Source organism: Dermacentor variabilis, chromosome 6, assembly GCF_050947875.1.
Source record: "Dermacentor variabilis isolate Ectoservices chromosome 6, ASM5094787v1, whole genome shotgun sequence".
In the NCBI taxonomy this organism is placed as follows: Eukaryota; Metazoa; Arthropoda; class Arachnida; order Ixodida; family Ixodidae; genus Dermacentor; species Dermacentor variabilis.
Genome location: NC_134573.1, coordinates 178330048 through 178352449, shown reverse-complemented (window position 1 = coordinate 178352449; position 22402 = coordinate 178330048). Strand labels below are relative to the sequence as shown.

At 43.9% G+C, this 22402-nt stretch overlaps 1 protein-coding gene across 3 annotated transcripts in view; it reads right to left on the bottom strand.

The window, feature by feature from the left end:
• siz (Brefeldin-resistant Arf-GEF family protein schizo) overlaps positions 1–22402 on the bottom strand; it is a 46993-nt gene that overhangs the window by 7711 nt on the left and 16880 nt on the right. For 2 of the 3 annotated variants that reach the window (XM_075696952.1, XM_075696950.1), the window contains exons 4-9: positions 21363–21587; positions 13158–13412; positions 11804–12196; positions 9283–9408; positions 2966–3065; positions 2546–2667 (exon numbers count right to left, since the gene is read on the bottom strand). In XM_075696952.1, the coding sequence (XP_075553067.1) occupies positions 2546–2667; positions 2966–3065; positions 9283–9408; positions 11804–12196; positions 13158–13412; positions 21363–21587 (1221 nt within the window). The remainder of the gene's footprint in view (positions 1–2545; positions 2668–2965; positions 3066–9282; positions 9409–11803; positions 12197–13157; positions 13413–21362; positions 21588–22402) is intronic. The other variant, XM_075696951.1, reaches the window with a different exon arrangement.

Here is a 22402-nt window from a genome sequence, read left to right as displayed (position 1 = left end):
GCAACAGCCCGCATACGCAAGCAAACGTCACGTGGTTAAGCAGTGAGGTGAAGCGCTCGTTCAGGGCCAGGAGTGGCGTAAGGATGCATGAAGGTAGCTTTGGAGCTACCTTATGCTGAGGAAGCACCAAGGAAGCCTTCGCCGAGGGCCCCTCAGTAAGGAAGCTTTCAGAGTGACATAAGGTAGCCCCACCGCAATGAAGGCTTCCTTTACTGAGGTAAGGAAGATTTCATTGTTTGGCCCTTATATGTATATTAAATTTTTTCGTTGCGAGGTTTTGTGTATATGTGCAGTGAACTTTGTTTCCAGTGACACTCTTTTGCCCTTTATCAAGCTGTATCTTCACATTTGTATATTCCATTGTATGTTCCATTGTATCTTCGCATTTGTAATGTACGAAGGCAAGTCAAATGAAAGTGAGCCAACCCATCCCATGCAATAATAATTCGGTTGACTATCTACGAGGCATACGTGTAGCACACAGGCATCTCTCACTTACAAAAGTGACACGTAGGTGTGAGGATAAATGTTCTTTACTGCTCTCCTACACTGGGTTGAACATGGTTACGTGACATAATGGACGCCCAAAAAGTTGAACAGCGTGGTGCCGCGACGTTTTTGACAGTTGAAGGAGTTTCCCAAAAATAAATTAGTCGCCATGTGGCTGCCGGGTACATTGAACATTGCATTTCGTTGGCCACTGTGCAGCGTTGAAGGAAACGGTTCAAAGGATGTGAAAGTAGCAAAGACGATCCAAGAACGGGCCAAAGCCATCGTGGCATCACCCCCAACACAACAGCAAAGACTGATTATACAAGAACAGAGGATAAGCATAGATGAATTGGCAAGGCATGTGAACATCAGTCACGATGCGGGTCACACCATAATTCATGGATATCTCGGTTTACGGCTCTTGTGTGCAATGGATGCCCAACATTTTGAAGAAGACTGAGGAGTTCAGCGCTGCCTTGACTCTTCCGATCCGGTATCACAATAAGTGTGACGACTTCTTGTTTGTAATTGTGACCGGGGACAAATCATGGTGCCACTACTATGAGCCTGAAACAGCTTACAGTGGAAACATTCGAATTCAGCACCCCCAAAGAAAGCAAAGGCCATCATTTTCGCAGGAAAGGTGTTCTTGACTTTTTTTTTTTTAGATCATCAGGGGCCATTACTGATCGAATTTGCTAAACCTGGAGAGACTATCAATTGTTTCTGGTATGGTGAAATGCTGGTTCGGCTGCGTGTCGCAAGCAAGAACAAACGACAAGGAAAATTGAAGAATGAGGACATCTTGCTCCACGACAATGTCCGTTGCCACGACTTGATGTGGTTAACTCAAAACTGGTGAAGTTCAAATGGGAAACGCTGCAACATCCGCCATATAGCCCAGACCTGTCGCCTTGCGACTTCCACATTTTGGAGCATTCAGGGAGGAAAAAAAAAAAAAAAACCCAGCTCAAGGGAACCAGATTTGCGTCGGACAATGACGTGAAAGAGTAAGTTACAGACTTTGAAGCAGCAACCCAAGGAGTTTTATAAGACGGGGATCACGCGGCTCGTTATTCAATGGGACAAATGTCTAAATGCTCATGGAGGCTACTTCTAAATAACGTACACCGTTTCTCATATATTCGCATTGGCTCACTTTCATTTGCCTTGCCCTCATATATGTTGCAGAACTTCTGCTTTCTATATATTCTCTCTGTTGAGACTATAATTTCGGTGCAATTACTCACAATACACGAACAGTGATAGCGTTTCCTGCGCAATACGTTGGAACAGAGGACAGTGTCATGGAGATCTTTCCCTGGCCATTGCATATGTATAAAAATGTAAAAACAGTTCTTGAATGACTAAGTTTCATTAAAATATTTGTCCTCAACTTGTTCATTTCATGGCCTTTACATTTTTCATATCAGCAGCATGCACTGCTTTGCTGGTTTTGAACTGATATACTTTATAAGTTTGTGTGATATTTTCTTTATTTATTAAATAGACAAAAAACATGGAAGCATTGATATCAGTTATTTCGGGCACAATTTTTGGAACATACGAGTATATTCTTTTATAAAAAAAACATATTTTACTTGCCTTGACAGTGCATAGTGTTCAAGAATTAGTTTGCAGCATCTTTGACAATGGCAATGCAGTTATTCACCTATTTGATATCTCGACAAATTCAATAAGGAAGAGGCCGAGCTGCAACGTGAGCCCCCCCTGAACGAAATTTGCGGCTATGCCACTGATCACCGGTGGTGCAAAAAGATGCGGCCGCCATGCTGTTTGAGTATCATTTCAATCACTAAGCACTATACAATACTAATGACTAGCCATGTCTGTCGCAACTATGTTCCCTGCAAACTGTGGATGTTTGTGGACACTTGGCACTCATTAGGGAGCATGTGTGCAGAGCTGACGTTCAACAAGCAACAGACACACGTGCAACTGATAACCAAGCCTACACTTTAAACCTGAGATCAGGAGGTAAGTAGAGCTCTACGACCACATCTGCGAAATCGCTGAAAACAAGCCTGCTTGCCTCAAGAATGGACTCCCTCAGGTCGTCAACAAACTTGCACCGGTCGTGCTCATTCCGAGCATTCAGGGTCATCAATGCCCTGTCGTCGACTCGCTGGGTCAGGCTGATCCCATGCGGGTAATCTGCAGGCAAAGGGGTTAAGCACAGCTAACAAAACACTGAAGCCTTACTACGCGTCTTGGAGCAGCGCCTTGCCACTGAGGGTCCACAACACTCAGGTAATATTGTGAAAAAAAAAAAAAAAGACGACATGGACATAAGAGAAGACACACCGTGTCGTTCTTCTTTTTTTTGCACAATAATACTTAAGCAATGGATTACTAACTTGCCCAGGATGCTGCTCTCATTAAGTCCACAACATGTACACAGGTGAAATGGGAGGTGCCAACTGCACAAGGTCACGCTGAAAGTTGTACTCACAGGGTGCCTCGAAAAGAGCCACGTTCATGCCGCACAGGGGCAGTGACTGTCGGAAGGCATACTGGACACTGTTTTTCTTCTTGCTGAATATTTTAGTCACCTGGGCAGAGGAGAAGTCTCATCACACACCTGGCTTTTTTACACGACCCTGTCTGCCGCACACACACTTCAAGCTATACACATAGATGGTCAGTGGGAAAACAAAACTAAACTTACGAAACGCTGAATCACACACTGAAGAAAATGTGTAAGGCTTTCATTTCCTATGGTCAGATGATTTTGAAGCAATCTTGGGAGTTATTTACAGATACTGACGATAGAAAAGTTCTGCCAATTCCTACATTACAAGGTTGGTTCACAAACATTCATAACCACCAGAAGTGCCAAATTTTGGAACTTGTTATGGTCAGCTCACAGCAGGAAGTGCACAGAAAAGATGTCTTTCTGAGAAATAGCATCGTAGTAGGATGAAGCGCAACAAGTTGGAATGTGTGCTTCGCCAAGAACTGCACTTCGTGCGTGGTAGATAAAAGAGTAAGAATCTCCAGAGCAAGCTGTCCAGAAATCTATACTCTTTAGCTCTCACTGTCTTCATAGTGACAAGCAAAGAGAATCTGAAGGCTCTAAAGAAGGACATGTCCTATGTGTCAGTGGACAAAATCAAGCCTATTCCTTTCTGTAGCACCAGTCCTAACGAACATATTTTCTCCACATATTCAAACTTGTATGTAGCAACAAAACTTATTTACCGTATTTACTCGCATAATGATCCCATTTTTTAGTCAGAAAAATTCACGCAAATTCACACAAATTCACGGGTGCGATTCATTACGCAGGTTGAATTTCCCGCAAAAAGAAATTTTTTCATCCCGCGTTTGCTGCGGGATGACAAAACAGGTCAACAAATAGGTAGCTGCCGCTGTATGTAGTGTGGGACACCGAAATGAAAATGGCAGCCGGCGGAGCAAACTGAACACGCCGAACGCGATTTCTTTTTCTTTTCGCGAGTACATTACGTGCATTGAAACAGTTTCTTCCGTATCAGTAATGAATAATATTGTTAATATTGGCAAGTTTGTAGCAATAACCTAGCCATGTCCACTTTGAGGGGACAGAAACAGATGGGCGCGTTTAGCTGCCAGTGACATAGAAACACATGGACGGCAGGCTGCTGAAACTGTGGCATCTGTCTTCACTACTAACCTAATACGGCGCGTTTCCACTAAGGGTCAGCGAATATCTTAGCTGTGTTACAAGCGTCGGCGTATGAATAGAATACACTTGCAACTTGTATCAGTCTAAACATGGCTACTATCGTTGCCGCTTGCGATTTGCTGCGTGCCCACGAGTGCAGATGAAAGACTTGAAAGGTGCCTTTTTTGCTGTTGTTGACCACAACCTTTATAAAGCCTACACATAATAAAGGCAAGTTTGGCAGTACCTCTTTTTGTCATGGAAGTGCAGAATGTGATGAAAGTAATGAAATGGCACATCTACTTAAGAATGTTTGGTGCGTGCAGACTGCTTGGTTTGTCTTGAGGAGTCGTTCGCGTAGCATTCGACAGATGGTAAGCGCAATAATTATTAGCTAGACTTGGCACGTGACATATCACTGCAGCAAGTTCAGGGTGCGATCATTACATGAGAAATTTTTAAAAAATCAAATTTTGACAACAAAATTCAAGGGTGCGATCATCAAGCGAGTGCAATCATTATGCGAGTAAATACGGTATATGTTAAAGTTGGCGTAAGTGTTTGTACAGGTATAAAGAGCACACACTGTAGCACATTCCCCCTGCTGTATTGTGCTCTGGCTCAAGGCTAAGTTGGAGCAAAAATCAACACAATTTTGTTGAAAATTGTTTTCAGATTCAAACAGTAGCATAAACGTTAAAGTTTAAATAGATGGAAATGTCCAGAATATCTTAAGCATACCAGCATGGCAGTTAATGACATTAGACCTTGACGTATAGAAAACCTCTAAGCATCACGATGTGGGCGAGTTTTAAAATAGGGGTACCCAAACTTCAGGTACCCCAAACAGCGGCCACATTGCATTCCCAGGTTACCCAGAGTGACTATAGTATAGTACACTTGAACCTCATTATAAAGAAATGGGATATAACGAAGTAAATGAAATTCCGCTTTAAATCCCCAAAGGTCCATGTATTTAAAACCTCGTTTTAACGAAGTCAAATTGTTCTGCCAATGGATATAACAAACTAGATTCGTGTCTGAAACCAAAAATACTGATTGTTGCGCACCGAGCATATCGCTTTCTGCCAGGTTGTGCATTCATTCAGCGCGGCAGTTAAAAATTCCAGCATCGAATGCACCATTACCACAGCATATAGCCATGCACATGGCAGCCACACACAAGCAGCAGTTTTCTTATCACACCTCCCTCACTGTGGCAAGTAGCTGGCGAAGCTAGGTGCATCCTCTGAGATTGCCATCTCAAAGGCCATACCGAGCTGCACTGTGCCACATAGCGATGACGCTTGCACGCGGCGTGCTAAAAACTAGTGCCTCCACTTCTGTCTCTCACTGCGGTGCATTGCACTGTACTGATGCAGCTAGGCGTGACCACCAAAACTGTGTGACACTGGCATAAGCCGGCCAAGCCAAGTTGGCGTGCTTACAAGCCACAGGGCTCTGAGAAAGCGGCGGATCAGATAGTTTCGCTTTCAAGGGCCAAATGTGTCTGCGTGTACGTCCACATTTCTGGAGTTGTGCCAAGCTTTGTCGGCCACATACTTTAACGGGTTTGTAAAATTCCGTGAAAGTGAAACAATCTCCGAAAGTCATGGAGGTTGCCCAAGAATACCACCACAACTGCACACATAGTCAGCGCACTGTGTTGTGTGCCACATGCTGCTCGAACACGACGGACTTCGTTTGTATCATAGCGTGTTAGCTGTTCCCTTCGACTGCGTCGTCGTTTCGCCAGTTTCATGGCAATAGGAGTGAGCCAAGTGGAATGTGGAAGTGAAAGACGATCACGTTGGAACATAAGGAAGCTATCATAACGGCTTTCATGTCAGGTGCTAAAAAGTTGCTTGTTGCACATGCTGGAGATTCTTTTACTGTTGTATTATTGAATTTTCATTGCATAGACGGCCACGTAGCAGTTCAGCAGGCCACAGAGCCGTAGTTTTCTTTGCATGTTTAAAGCTGCGCATACCATTGGGCATATACTGCAGTAAAGGGCAACAGCCAGTATAATGAAGTAATCAATAAAACAAAGTAATTTCTGCTACCCCTTCAACTTCGTTATATTGAGGCTCAAATGTACATGGTTCCAGGCTTGAATTAGCGTCGTGTTTGCAATGTTGTTACGGCTGCACAAGGACATTCTAAAAGCAGTCCTCGAGAAATAAAATCCCATACTATTAATGTATGTGCACTTGTTACACGTTTAAAACCCTAGCTTAAAGGTCAAAACTTCTTCTTGGCAGCTCTCCTGCTTGAACTGTATGTCTGCTGTAATTTAAAAATAACTAAAATACTGAACATTATGGGTGCAACAAAGTTGGTGAGACAAACTCTACAAGCATTCATCCTAGTACAGTCTAGTGCTTGTACTCTGTTACTGTTCTTGCGTCAGTCATGTTAAATGTTACGGCTAGTTCTTTAACCCTTTGAGGATCGATTTGTCTCGCCATATGCGACCGCCCAGGGTCGATTTTTTTTTATTGCAGATTCCTATTCTTCTTAGGGACTTAATTCGAAAAAAATATTTTCAGTCGGTATATATGTACTCTTCATTCATGGATAAGAACAATAAAAAAGGAAATAAACTTATAAGAATTAAAATTTGATGCATTCTTATACACATAGTTCAAGGCTTTGAAAATGCGCACACGAGAATATTTCGCAAGACTCTAATGTTCCTGCTCTTACACTAATATGTACGTCCACAGCATAATAGAACTGTGTAGGTACGCGCACTCAAGAAAACTGTGTGGTTGTGTGCCCGTCAAAAAAGCAAAACATGCGACAAACATCCGCTAATCGTCATCTTATCGCCAACCAGAGGCAATTAGTTTTTGCGAGTGTCCAAAAAAAAAAAAAAAAAAAGGGCAACGGAAACGCATGCATGGCAGCATTCTTCCTATGCGCACCCCTGTGAGCACTAAACAAGCGAGAGACAGGTGGTCGCCCTTTTATCGCAACGAGATAGCCATCAGTTTTATGCAAGAAGCCGAAACCGCCCGTAGAACAAGACCTAAACCGCCGCCCACCCACGTGCGCGCCAATGTGCGAGTGGTAGTATATAGATGCGCGGGAGCAAACTAGCTCTAAAACAAACCATGCAACAAAAACCAAGAGAGGGAGGCCCGCGAAAAAAATTCCCTGTATTCCCACATAGTGGCAGCACATGACAGAAAAGAAAAAGTTAGGAAATTGGCGTGCTTTTTAAACATACAGAAGGCACCGTAAATATATGGCATTGACCATTTTTGGACTTGTTTGCGGCGCAGTATATTTACGTCATTGACCCTTGAAGGGTTGATACCGTATTTACTCAATTCTAACGTGCCCTCGATTGTAACTGACCAGAAAAAGGGGAAAAAAAAAACCCGCCCTCGATTGTAACGGGCACCTCATTCTTTCATACAGAAATACAACTTTCTCTTATTTGGAAAAACAAAGATTTACTCCGAATGCATTAAAGTTGCAATAAATAAAAAAAGTCGCAGTTTCACAGAAAATGCAAAGCATCGATTACGATATCAATTTAGTAGACAGCTATACGAAAAGTAAGGGTAGTAGTTTTTTAAGCCGTATAAACTTTTAAACATTCGATTACTAACTAAATTAACAAGGATGGTGTCACACGCAGACAAGCATGAACACGTCTCAATCAACGATCGCAGAAACTCTTTTAAACGCTGGGGTGAAGAAGTGTGGTAGCAGGAGCGAGGAAATTGACCTTGGTGCGGCCTCTCACTTCGACGCAAACTATGTGACGAGAACACAGTGCGGTGTGCCTAGAGGCGCAGGCTGTTGTCTCCATCGCAGATCGCTTTCAAGATAAGATAAGGAAAATGAGTCGAGAAAATGAATAATTTTCCTTTGATTAGTTACTTCTCTCCGCTTTGCGGGTCTCCGCAGAACTATTACACCAAACTCTTGCCTTTGCTTCGAGTTGTTGATAAATTCTACTTCACCCCGAAATCTGCTAGCCACCTGGTTAGCTCAGATGGTAGAGCGGCTGGCCTGGAAAGGCGGTGGTCCCGGGTCTGGTCCCGGACCAGGTCGAATTTTTCTTAAAAGGACACTAAAGCGAAACAACAAATCAGTTTAGACTAATAAAGTATTGCTTGAGAACCCTGCAGGCAGTCATTTCAAAAAAATTGTTTGATTATTAGATGAGAAAATGAAGGTCCAAGTATCAGTTTTTGAATTTCGCGCCGAAACCCCAGCGCCAGTACGCCAGCGTGACGTCAGGGATTCCAAAGTATGTTTCCGCATTTGGGCCACGTTGGCAGAATAAAGGTTCCCGAAACTTGCCACGTTGAATATTTCGTTCCTTTAGAACACAATGCAGTCAATCTGTATCGCTATATATAATTAGTAGGCCCTAGAAGATGCCATCAGAATCCAAGACGTCACAGCCCCCAGGTGCAAGAACTTACGTAGGCGTCGTCACCCGTATTTCGTTCTTGCGCTTTTTCTGGCTTACCAAACATCTTATTGTTGTAAGAGTGGTGTTTTTGGTGTTGTAGAACGGCAATTTACTGATGCAGAAGAAATAATTTTTTACTTTAGTGTCCCTTTAAACTGCGAGGCTTTTCTTTCGAGGAATCTGTATGGGTTTCCTTTGTAGCAATTGCTACGATTGGGTGGGTGTCTCATTTTACTTCGATTAATGTTTAAGCTAAAGCCATTATTGAAAACAGTGCAGCAGAGGCTCTTGAAACTAGAACTAGCCTTCACACATCTAGTAGGTTCACCTAGTAAACATACCGAGAGCATGTACCTAGTAGTTACACTGAGCATGTCCACTTAGTGTACCAGTTACGCAAGCTGGACATGCTTTGAGCACTAGATTGAATTACACAGCCTCAACATTTCTGATAAAATAAAGATAATCAGTCAACTTTAATTAATGAAGCAACCAGTGGTTACCGAGCCTCTTTATACAGCCAAAAATATGCAGCAATTAATAATAATAATAAGCTTTTCATCTCTATCACACTCTAGAATTAATTGTATTTGGTGAAAAACCTCTAGTTACATATGGCTGCCAATTTTTTTTTTTTTTAGCAAGAGATATCACTGAACTAAAAGCGCACGCCAGCCAAACTCACCAGCAGAAGGTCATTGAAGAGGAACACTTCGCGCTGATGAACACCAGGGCGCTCTTTCTTGTGAACATCATAGACCTCGTAGAGGCGGCAGTAGCACACCAGACGACGATGGGCAAGAGCCAAGTTCTGCACACAAAGCATGCATCAGATGAAGCACAGCTAGAACTGTTGGACATGGAGACAGTACAACAGCTTATATATGAGAGGTGTTTTGTACGTGAACACATGCGTCAAGAGGCTATGTTCTGAGCTTTTCTCTTCCAAGAGAATGTGCTACGCTTCAGATGCTAGTTTACAGAAAAAAAAAATCATTGTGAGATTTCCATTACTGCACACATATGCAGTCAGTGACTCTGTGGTCCCCTTCTGTTCATTGGTCTTCTTCATTTTGAGGGAGAGAAAAAAAAGTGTTAAAGCAAAAGGCACTTGAAGACTATACCAACTAAATTCTGGTGCAGAATCTTGAAGTAATGAACTAGCTGCAATTTCTTTTTCATTTTTCATGTCTGCCATACAATGAATTTTCAAATGTACACTCGAGGGCACAATGACTATACTAATTTATAGGCAAAGAACTGAAGCAGCACTTCACAACCTAAGTGCAATTCTTGTCAAAATTTCCAACCCCAGACAATTTTCACTTCTTCACACAATCTCTCTCTCTCTCACACACACATGCATGTGTCCACACAAACAAATAAAACCCCAACGAACCAATAACAAAAGGGACACGGCAGGATGTGTGCCTGCCCTCTGTCCACAAACCATGAAACACCATGTAGCACATGTCTGGCTCCAACTGACAATGCTATAGCTGACAAATGTGTCACCCTTGAAAGTTACACAGCAAATGAACAGAGCCCTTCAGTCATACAACTTAGCTAATCTCCGAATAAGCTCCATGTTTCAATATGCAGAGAGTGATTGGTGAACAATGCAAGGTATGTGCCGAATGTTTTTTCACCTATGGACAACAAAACTAACTACCATAAGTGACACTTTAGAGCACAGCAATAAAATAAGATCTTCGAACACACTATAGGCAAAGCCAAATAAGCAGTGTTTTCAAATGGCACCTTTCAAAAGGCTCCTCATCAGGTTTGGCCATTTTTAATAAACAAGCTTAGTGCATACATGACGCACTGACAACTATGTCTGCAATGTAGGTACTACAACACTGCTCGCTGCGCAAAAGCCATGCTCCTTCACTCTCGAGGCAGCGCGCTCTCAGCCTAAGCGGTCACACGCACGCATTCCTCTTCGCAGTGCATGTTTCGACACACGATGACTAATCATTCAATGAGGATGGTGCAATGCCACAAGAAAGGAGGTGGGGCTTACAACGTGGTGCATCGCTTGGCCCCAGTACAGGAGAAGGCAGGGAAGGAACAATGCTTGGGACCAATGCTAGAGGCAGAGAGAGGGAGCGTCTCCCATTGGCAGCGACACTCCAATTCTGGTGGCATGATAACAGGACAGTTAATTTCTTTTATCTGCTCCAATAATGAACAGGTTTGAAAAATTATACATTCTACAGTTTCCAGTGTATAACAAAAATTTGCAACGCGACCTGGTGAGGGAGCCTTTAATATTAAGTATTGCTTGCTTCTTATCAGGCACTTTGTAGTAGTCAGGTTGTTCCTGTCGCACCTCATATCTGGCTTCTTAAAAAAGTACCTGTTCTATAGTGGGATTGAAATATGGCCTCCTAGCAGGAGAGTCCCAAGATTTATCTAAGAGGCAACAGATGCATGCACAGCTCTCTGATGCAAATGACAACGGCTTTGAGATGACTGAAGTGTCCATCACATAGCATAGGAACAATTTGCCCAAAAATGCAAGAGCACATGTGTCTGTGGCAGTTTCCATTAGGCCACAAACGCAAGAATAGGGCCTGAGAATAGCCGTCAATGTTACGACTATCCTTCACGCGCATCACAACGCACAACAACAAGTTGCTTAAGAAAGCAAGAGCACGCATTTCCTCCATTCTTCTCTTGTGGCAGCTAACACTTTTGAGACACTATGTGACACTGCATCCCCTTCGGGATTGGCCACTTACTACAGACCATCCCTTGTGGCAGTTAATCTTTAAGATTCAATGTGTTGTTGCATTGTGTTGCCTTCGAGATGAGCCTTGGTTATAAAGGAACAGGCTGTGACGTTTCTTAGATGGAGTACAATAAATCAGTTGCTATGCCATTACAGTCATTGCCTTGCTACTGTCATCACACCCAACTGCTTGCATTACACTATCATGTGGGTCGAACAACAAAACAAAGTTAGATAGCAAGCTACCTGCAAAATGCTTCCCATGGCATAGATTTCCATAGTGCATGGGACCTGTACATTTTTTCTGTCAGATCAAACATTTCAAGTCCAACTTAGTCGGCTATGGATGATGACAAGCTTTAGCTTGTCACTAACTGGTGTGGCACATCAGTCCCCAAAGAAAGAAAGTACCCAAGCATACCCAGAGCACAAAGGGGAGTTTGGAAACCGCTATGAAGGAACAACCTACCGGTCGCTTTCCAACAATGGACTGCTGCACCTTGAGCACCTGGCTGACATGATCGGAACCAGGCCGGAATGGGTGCACCTTGATGCGCTCATAGATGCCCGTCAGCATGTCCCGGTCCAGGTCCCGACCTTCGTCCACCCCTCGCAGGTTACGGACGTAGTCTTCCAGCTTCATACGCTTGTCGGCTTTCACTGAGGGCGTGTGCAAGTCAGTGTTCAGTAGCACCACTGAGAAGGCCAGGACAAAGAGAGTATCGGGACTGGCCAGCTTGGCCACAACATCCGGGTTGCAGCGTGCGTACCGCTGGCTGAACACCTCGACTAACCGCTCAATCTTCTGGGCCTCCCCTGGTAACAGGAAGTGGCTCTGGAAACGCCGGAGGGCTAGGTCCACCTGTAGCAAAAGTCAGTACAGACAATTCCTTTACTTTAACTCATAGAAAACTATTAAAACTTGCATAAGTAGATCACAGCGTAAAAGCAATGCTGACCTTGCATACACACAAACTTAAAACCTAAAGAACAAAATATAAAGGAAACCTGTATTTCCATATAATACTGTATATCTTGCCAAGACAATAAGCCAAGTGATACAATGGCTTTTCATGCTAGTTATCACTCATGAAAAATCCATAATTTGCTGAAATAGCACATTTGGGCACACAAATCAGCATCTACACGTACGTGGAAAGAGCGACCATCTCCACAAGGTCATTTCTGCTAAAAGCCCCCGAGGGTTTTTATACCTAAGCACAGCGATGAAGATAGAAGATCACACAGTTGATTACATCCATGCTGCATCCTGGACTGCGACAGAAACTCGTGAAACTCTCAACATACTTCAACGGCCTTTTCCCTCATTCATGACAGTACAACAATTTCGTACCAATCAGCATTGATTTTCTTGAAGACTGGTGACATCAATTAAACCATTGAAATCTGGAAATCTGGGATGAATATTTTTTAATTGCTTCCGATTTAATTTTAAAAAAGCGATTAAATATGATGTCTATTTAATTGTGCGACAGACCTCAAGAGTGTCTCAGGTACTAAATCGCTCAGCACAAGCAGCAATGCAGAATCTGTCAAAGCTTGAAATTTTGATAATAGAGCTTTAACAAGGCAGGCATGCAAGCCACCCTCGTTTTCGTTTTTATAATAGTGTCTAAATTTATTTACCTCTTAAAAAGAAATAAGTGGTTTAATCCTCAAGTATACAGTTTGTACAAAGAATGTAGGACTTGTGGTCAGTTACCCATAATGCATGAGCACTTGGAACAAAAGTTTTATTAAAATCTTCCACTACACACCTCGAATGTTTGAATTACATACCAGACGGTGGAAAAAACACTCACCTGCATTCCGGCGAAATCCAGCTCTTCGACAAAGCACTCAAGCACACGGGCATTGAACGGACCCTGCAGGTCACCCAGGTACTCGCCAATGCGCATCTTGCTCAGGCCTTTGCGTGAGATGAGGAATCTGGCTACAGCTCGAGGGCAGGGGTCCAGGAAGCCACGCTCCACCAGATAACGGATGCCCTTCTCAGGCCGCTTATTGAACAGGTTCAGCCCCACCCGGTACTGGCGCTTGCGCTGCGCCTCGCTCCCCTAGGAATGAGCAGCACAAGACGGGAATTGAATCTGCCGCAACCAGATAGGGCAGGAGACCCACAGTTTCACTCGTCAAACTTCACCTATCAATGCTTTCTCAGTGTGAGAATACTTTGTTTTCTTCTGTGTGCTGTTTTGTGGCTGGCAACTTAAACTGGCACCTACAGGCAAGGAGATGCACAAGCCCTAAACAATGTTCAAGTCAACCGTTATACAGGTGGTGTGTGTTGACACACAGCTCTGATTCACATGGCACAATTTCTCAGGGTTCCTGATGTCTTCCCGATGATACAAGCCTACATTATGATTACAAATACAGTTAAACCTCAATATAACAAAGTTGGTAAAATTGGCAATTTCCTTAATTATATTGAAACTTTACCTCTTAGCTAAATAAGTACAGCTGCCGGTGATGGCAGGTTTTCCCAAATTATTTGGCAAACAGAAAAAGCAAACTGGAATGATAAATTAATTTTGTTGAATTTGAGAGTCGATGAGAAAAGATACAATTTCATGCATGTTGACATCGGTGGAACGAATCAAAGCCAGCCACACTTTCGCATCCACTCTGCCCCTGCGTCTGATAGTGTCGCCATGGCCGCACTAGAAAAGGAGACATGTGCCAACCTGTACCCCTCCCCTTCCTCCCCTCTGTCGCTCTAGTGCAACTAACCGCGTTACCATGAGCTCACTCCATTCTCTATTTCCTTGCCACCATCCTGTTGGCTCATCTTCACAAGCTTTCATTCAGACCAAAAGAATAAGCACGCTGGGAGCAATAATATTTTATCGCACTAGCAGTTTAGTTTATACAGAACACAATGCCATTCCGCTTCTCTTTGTTCGGCATCGTGCGATTTGAAAGAAAAGGTGCATTCGCAAGCAGCAGCTTGTAAGTCAACCATTTGACCATCTGTGTCCACAGAAGTTTCCATTTTTTTGTCTCTGTATTCCTTTGCGCTGGCAGTGAGATTTCATTTATGTTGAAATCATAAAACCATGAAACCCCCTGCAAAATATGATCCTGACCCACCCGCAGCACTTGCTCAGACAGCCAATCAGAGAGGCTCTTGTGCCCTAGTCGTGCAAGATGGTGCAAGTGCGAGGTGTCTTGCTGCATTTCTAGTTCATTGTGTTTCCGCCTTGTGAGCCTTCTCCCGCAGTGTTGCCGTGATGAAGCGGCAGAATTTGCCTTTCGTCGTGAAGCTCGAAATCGTAAATCGGGTCGAACACAGTGAGAAATCGATGTCCAAGGAGCACTTACAGCCCTATCCCTAAGTATAAGGGGGAGGTTATAGCTAAAGCAGCCAAACTCGCGACCCGGCCGTGTACAAATGGCTCATCCAAAATTGCTTCAGACATGCCGGCTTGCGCGTGCTCATAGATGGCTGTAAATTCTGATGAATGCGACGAAGCCGTTGCTGGTGTTGCTGAAGTTTGGAGCAAGCTGTCAGAATTTCCAGAAGCTGTTGACAAATCAATGGTCGGCGAGTTTGTGAGTGCAGGTGATGGTGTTGCGACCATGGGAGAGCCTGAAAACGACATTGCCAACATCGTACTGAGCACATGTGAAAGTGGGCACAATGAGGAAAGCAATGGCGGTCCTTTGCCCACATCTTCCAAGGTGATTGATGCACTCACACTAGTCTGGTCCTTCTGCGAGAATGTGGAAGACTGCGGCCTCAGCTGCTCGACTCCTTAGACAATGTGGTGAGTGCGTGCGTTGCAGGCAGCGAAATTGCCCAAGCAGAAGAAAATACAGGACTATTTCATGCACACTAAGCTAGTTTCATCAATAAAGTGATTTTATAAATGGTATGAGCTTTTATGGCATCCAATTCTTTAGCAGGCTTATATTGAATTATGCTATATATCGAACTGATAGGCATTTTTTGCGAGTTTGATATAGCCGGGTTTCATTTCATTTCATTTTATTACCTTAAAGACCCACGAGGGGTATTACATAAGGGGTGGGTACATATATTTTGGTGAGCGAGTGTTAACACAACGAAACATGACTGGTAACATTATTGGCAAAGTTGGATGAGCACGTGATGGCTGCGATGTCGTTGGGTAGGTCGTTCCAGTCTGCTGCAGTACGGGAGAAAAATGATGCGGCAAAAGTGGTAGTTCGGGCACGAGGTCGGGAAACTTTAAGCGGATGACGAGTGCGATGAGATATGCGGGCTGGAGGGACGATGTAGGGTGCGCGACCTAGTGAACTATGGAAAAATTTATGAAACAAGCAAAGGCTGGCAATGCAGCGAAGAAGTGATAAGGGCAATAAGTAAGATTCAGCTTTCAAAGCTGACACACTGATGTCGTAAGAATATGATGAATGGATGAATCTGGCTGCTCTGTTTTGGACTGATTCGAGTGCACTTATAAGGTAAGCTTGGTGCGGGTTCCAAATGGGTGAGGCATATTCTAATTTTGGTCTGACAAGGGATTTGTACGCTAATAATATCACATGTTTAGGGGCTTGGTGGAGATGACGTCTTAAAAATCCAAGTGTTTTATTAGCGGATGAAATGATGTTCGTAACGTGTGTACTCCAGGACAAGTCGCCACACAAGGTAATGCCTAAGTACTTGTATGATAGGACCGGTTGTACAGGGACGTTAGCTATGACGTATGGGAAATGAAGTGGGTTACGGCAACGCGTGAAGGACAAGATATTGCATTTTTGAGGGTTGAGTTCCATTAACCAATTGGCACACCATTCCTGAATGCGGTTAAGGTCGTCTTGAAGAGATGTTTGGTCAGAAGCGTTATTAACCTTGCGATAAATTACACAATCATCGGCGAACATGCGAATATTACTAGAGACATGCGTTGGTAAATCGTTAATATAAATCAGAAACAGAAGCGGACCGAGGACAGACCCTTGTGGGACACCTGACGTTACTGGGATAGGACTGGAGTTGTGGTTGTTAACGGTGACGTACTGTGAGCGGTTAGTCAAGAATTCTTCTATCCATTTAAAGATATTAGAGGGAAGGTTTAAATATGAAAGTTTTAGTAGTAGGCGTTTGTGAGGAAACTTGTCAGACGCTTTTGCATAGTCTAGAAAAATAGCATCGGTCTGTACGTTAGAGTCAAGATTAGCCTGCAAATCATGAATAAAAATGGCCAGCTGTGTTTCGCATGAGAAGCCTTTTCGAAAACCGTGTTGCGCAGAATGAAAAAAGCTGTGACAATCGAGAAAGCTCATGACATTGGAGTAGATGACGTGTTCCATGAGTTTGCAGGGTACGCTGGTAAGGGAAATGGGACGGTAGTTAAGGGGTGAATTTTTTTTACCCGATTTGAAGACTGGAACGACCTTACCGCTTTTCCACTCCAGGGTAGTTGACCTGTTAACAGTGACTGTGAAAAAAGTAAGCATAAAAATTGCGCACAAATATCCTTGTTATTCTTCAAAAACTTTGGGTTAATATTGTCGATACCGGATGCAGATGAAATTTTCATGGTTTCAATTAGGGACGAAATGCCAGATGACGTGAAGACAACTGGTGGCATAGCATAATTTATCACTGAGGGTGGTGCTGAATATGATGGCGGTATTTCAGTTTCTTTCGTAAATACGGATGAGAAGGCAGAGTTAAACATAGTAGCGCACTCAGCATCAGTGAAGACTGTGCCTGACTCATCTGTGAGGGTTATTTCTGGTGCGTGATGCGGATTGATAACTTGCCAGAACTTTCTGGGGTTACTAGTTGGCATATTCGGCAAGTCCGAGTGAAAGAAGGTATGCTTGGCATCAGAAATAGCGGCGAGATATGATCGTTCAGCTTCATGATATTTCACCCATGCGCTATGCGTCCCCTGAGACCTGGCTGAACGGTAAAGACGCTTCTTTTTGTTCTCCAAACGTTTCAGTGTTTTAGTAAACCATGGCTTTTGTGAATTAGAGTGAAAATTAATTTGGGGGATGAATCTATTAGTTAGACTTTCGAGTTTGTCTTTGAAAAGTAGCCAATTTTCTTGAACACTGCGGGAATAAAAATGTGACGAGAAGACTTGAAAAAACGCATTAAGTTCATTATTTATGGCGTTATAATTTCCTTTGTTATAAAGACAGATGGTTTTATGGTATTTGCGGCGCCGGTTTGGCGTAAGGAGAAGGTTAGCGTGAATTACTTTGTGGTCGCTTATTTCAGGTAGGTATGTAATGAGCTGAACGCTGTCTGGGTGAGATTGGTTAATAAGAGATCTAAAATATTTGCACAGTTCTGTGTTACGCGGGTAGGTTCAAGTATTACCTGAGTAAGGTTGAGGTTATTGCAAAAATCTAGGAATTCCCGTGTTTCTCCATTGTTAGCTATAGGTGCGGGCTTGGTATGCCAGTCAATATTCAGAAAATTAAAATCGCCGAAGAGGAAGATGTGTGAATTCGGATGCTTTGCGGACAGTTGACTTAGTACGTTATTAAGCTGACAGGAAAAATCCTGGCTACTATGTGGCGGCCTATGACAAACGCCTAGTAAAACTGTGTTAGGTGCTGCGTGAAAGATTAGCCACAACATTTCGAGGTCAGATGAATCTTGTATTAGGGAACATGATAAATCTTGGCTGACGGCAATAAGTACGCCCCCTCCTCGTGAATCTTTATGGTCTTTCCGAAAAACTTGAAAGTTTGGTAGATCAGTCAGAATTTCGTTGTCTGTCATGCCACCGTTCAGCCAAGTCTCAGTTAGTATAAGCAGGTTGCTGCATGATGACGAAACAAGGCTAGAAATAATTTCACGCTTAGGAATAAAACTACGAATGTTAGTGTATATAACGGAGAGCAAGAGGTTAGATAAAGAAGTGTTCTTGGCGCGGTTCCCAGAGGGTTCACGACGAGGTGATTGCTAATCTGATTGTGAGGGCCGAGTTGCTATTTCCTTGACTGTTTGCGTGGTTTCATCGAACATGTAGCGCTTGAGACCAATATGCAGTGTCTTAAAATTCAAAGCAAACTTTGTTCTCTTTTCTTTAGCGAACGCAACTAGATGCTTTCGCGCATTTCGTATTTTGAGGGAAAAGTCCTCGCCGACGCTGAAGTTAGTTTCCTTAAACTTATGACCATTCGATAATATGGTGTCTTTAATCTTAGATGAAGTAAACTTGACGATGATTGGACAAGTGTGGTTAGGTTTGTAACGCCCAAGGCGATGGGCGCATTCAATGTTCTCAGGGTTAATTGTTAACCAATGGGCCCGATTTTTATTAGTCATATCATAAGAAGCAGGGTTAATTGTTATACTCAAGTTCTGACAGCAATGGTTGATGACTGTTTCCTTAGAGCCTGCAAAATTTTCGGATGGGTTAGTATCGGGAATGCCATAGAATATAAGATTATTGCGGCGCGAGTGATTTTCTGCATCCTCAATTCGCGCATCTAGAATGTCTAAATGTTGAGCAAACCCAGCACTCTCAGATTTCATTGCTTCGAAATCGGTTTGAAGATCTGAAAAAGCTTGGAAATGGGCCTCCAGATTGGTCATTCGCTTAGTCAAGCCAGCTATCGCAACTTCAGTGGAATTGATCTTAGTTTTGAGGTCTTGTATTTCGAAAATGAGCTTGGTTTGACCGGCGGATACATTTTTTAGTTCAGCGAGCACATGGTCGATAGTGTTAGGGCCGGGGTTAGATTCGATATCACCTGCCAAGAGCAGCAAGGCACGCAAAACATTGCCGCAATCAGCTACAAGAAAAACGCAGCACTGCGGGCTCGGCAGCTGCACTAAGAAATAGTTGCTAGTTTTTTTTGCAAACAGGGAATACTTGTTACCAACCTGCATGATGAATACAAGAGGATTAGTGACTTGTGCAGGAGCACAGCCACCGAGCCCACAGAGCGGCGAAGGTGGTTGCAGCACTTTTATATTGGCGGGTGATGGCAGTGGTGATGCGGCTTTCCATTGGGCAACCAGGAATAGAAAACCGGGTAGTGGCGTTGTCGGACAGGGTGAGGCGTTGATGTTGGGCGGAAGCAGGAATAAGATGCCGTTATCACAGCAGCTGGGTGCTGTAGTCGAGACAGTGGCGGGGGAAAGGGCGAGATGAGCAGCGAAGAGCGCGTTGGCAGCGACGGCAAACACCTGCATGATGAATACAAGAGGATTAGTGACTTGAGCGGGAGCACAGCCACCGAGCCCACAGAGCGGCGAAGGTGGTTGCAGCACTTTTATATCGGCGGGTGATGGCAGTGGTGATGCGGCTTTCCATTGGGCATCCAGGAATAGAAAACTGGGTAGTGGCGTTGTCGAACAGGGTGAGGCGTTGATGTTGGGCGGAAGCAGGAATAAGATGCCGTTATCACAGCAGCTGGGTGCTGTAGTCGAGACAGTGGCGGGGGAAAGGGGCGAGATGAGCAGCGAAGAGCGCGTTGGCAGCAACGGCAAACACCTGCATGATGAATACAAGAGGATTAGTGACTTGTGCGGGAGCACAGCCACCGAGCCCACCCCGTTCAACTGTATATGAGAACATGTGAAATTTTGGAATGCAAAAACCCCATCTCTGCCTGATTTTCCGGACTTTTTGCCAGGACCGCAGATCTGAAACGACATTGATCGAGGCCACCACCGCTGCCATTTTGATTATCTCGCACGCAGATATGCTGGCAGCCGTAGCCACCACCACGGCAAAGCTAGGTCTAGCTACTTCGACGTTCACTACGAAGCTTCTTGTTGTTCGGTGTATTTTTCATTTTGTGCGTGTTAGCAATGGCACCGACTGCACCTTTGTAATCCTCGCCAATGGCTTCAAAGCTCAGAGCGCACGATGCATTACATAATGCCGGTTTTCGAAAGTCAGCTTCGCCTCAATACAGCAGTGTTAGGCAGTGGTGAAGCATTCACAAAGTATCGCAGTGAAGCATATCAAAAGTGGAAAGAGGCAGTTGTCACGGGACACCGTATAATAGCCTGCAAGAAGGTCAAGCATTGTTGTTGCCTCAGACGGTGCACTGCATCGTGGCAGAAGTGTTAAACTTTAATTAAATTATGGTGCTTTACGTGCCAAGTCCACAATCTGATCATGAGGCATACGGTAGTGGGGGAGTCTGTTCTAATTTTGACCATCTGGGATTCCCTAACGGCAACCTAAATCTTGCACGAGCGTTTTTGCATTTTGCCTTTAACAAAATATAGCTGCTGCTGCGGTCGCGATAGAACCCGCAACCTCGAGCGATCTGCACTACTTGTTTTTCTTCATTCCTTTTTCTTTCTTTTTTCCAGGAATAGTAAACATGTGCCATGGCGTACCCTAACTGTTTGTGGGTCGAATTTTTTTATTGCAGATATAAAATCTTCAGACTGCCTATTTCGAAAAAAATTTATCAAATTTTTTTTAGTGACCATAAAATATTTTTCATAGGTTAACATGCATTGTTTATTCATGAATGCAGATGGGCTTTCATAAATACTTATAATAAGAATAAATGATTAGATACACTGAAGTAGATGTACAGTCAATGTCTGATTTTTCTGACTCCCTAGGGGTTGCAAAAACGTCTGAAAAATTGAGCAGTCCAAAAAAATGAATGCATGCCTTTTAATTGCCCTCAAGGGCTCAAATCGTCACAGGCACATACGAAATAGCTTTGATGGCCTGCCAGTGCACTTATTAGGTGTATCGGTGCTCATACTGTGACAGGAGATGGCGGGTGCACATGTGCTCAAGCAAACACTTCTCACTGCATGTTCTTTGTACTATGTGGACAAAAAAGTAGTGGATGCAAGTATTGCTCTAAATGCTGATGAACTTGTACATTCACCATGTACATCACCACCAATTATTGTCAATCAATGCAAACTGCACAGAAAGCTTCGCTTACTTGGATTCCTACAGTGCATGCAATCTGCATAATTCTTTCTTTTCTTTTTTCTTTTGACAATGCAAGACAACACTGAACTATATAAATAACTGAACAGTAGAGGCATGTGTGCTACCCACCTTAGAGCCCAAAGAGTCCTTGGGACTACCCGGACCCTGATGTGGGTAGAGCAGAAGCACGTCAGAGGCTGGTGGCGAACATGAGTAGGCCGGGCAGTCCACACTGTCTTCACTGTTTTCCGAAATGTTGCTAAGCCGCTTGTCCTCCGGTCGAGTTGAGGGCAACGCAGGCTGGCCACTACCATTTGCCGGGGCTGTTGCCGCTGCTGCCTGGGTTGTCGAAGCCTGGCATCATGAATCAAGAAGGGAAGCACATCTCCAGTTGAAGTTGAAGTTTATTTTCACCACCAACAGTACAGTGTGTTTTACACAGAACAGTTGTGGCGTGGAAAGTGGGAAAAAAGCTGCGCTGATGCAGTTTACTAGCCCCACCTCCCAGTTCAACCTCATGCCCAGCAGGCAGGCACAATGCAGCTACTCAGTAGTAAAGTAAGGGCTCCTCCTCAATGAAATGTGAGCAAAAAGCATTTACATTACAGCTACCCTCCCTGTTATCTGTGAGGATGCCGTGGCCCTAAAGGGACACTAAAGGAAAATATTAAGTCGCCAGATTAATAATAATAATATTTGGGGTTTTACATGCCAAAACCACTTTCTGATTATGAGGCACGCCGTAGTGGAGGACTCCGGAAATTTTGACCACCTGGGGTTCTTTAACGTGCACCTAAATCTAAGCACACGGGTGTTTTCGCATTTCGCCCCCATCGAAATGCGGCCGCCGTGGCCGGGATTCGATCCCGCGACCTCGTGCTCAGCAGCCCAACACCATAGCCACTGAGCAACCACGGCGGGTTAAGTCTCTAGATTGAAACATTAAACTTTTGTAATAACAAATTCGTCATTTGCAGCGAGAACAACACTTTTGCAAGCGTGAAAATGATGAAAAATGGAAAATCAGAGTGGTGCCACCTGTCCAGGACTAAAGTACCTCTCTCGTCTAACGCGTGATGTGATGTCAGGGCACCAGGCAGCACTAACCGGGAGATGGATAAGTGGGAGGCAGGTGGTTCAAGGAACGCCACCAATGCGATTTGAGAGAG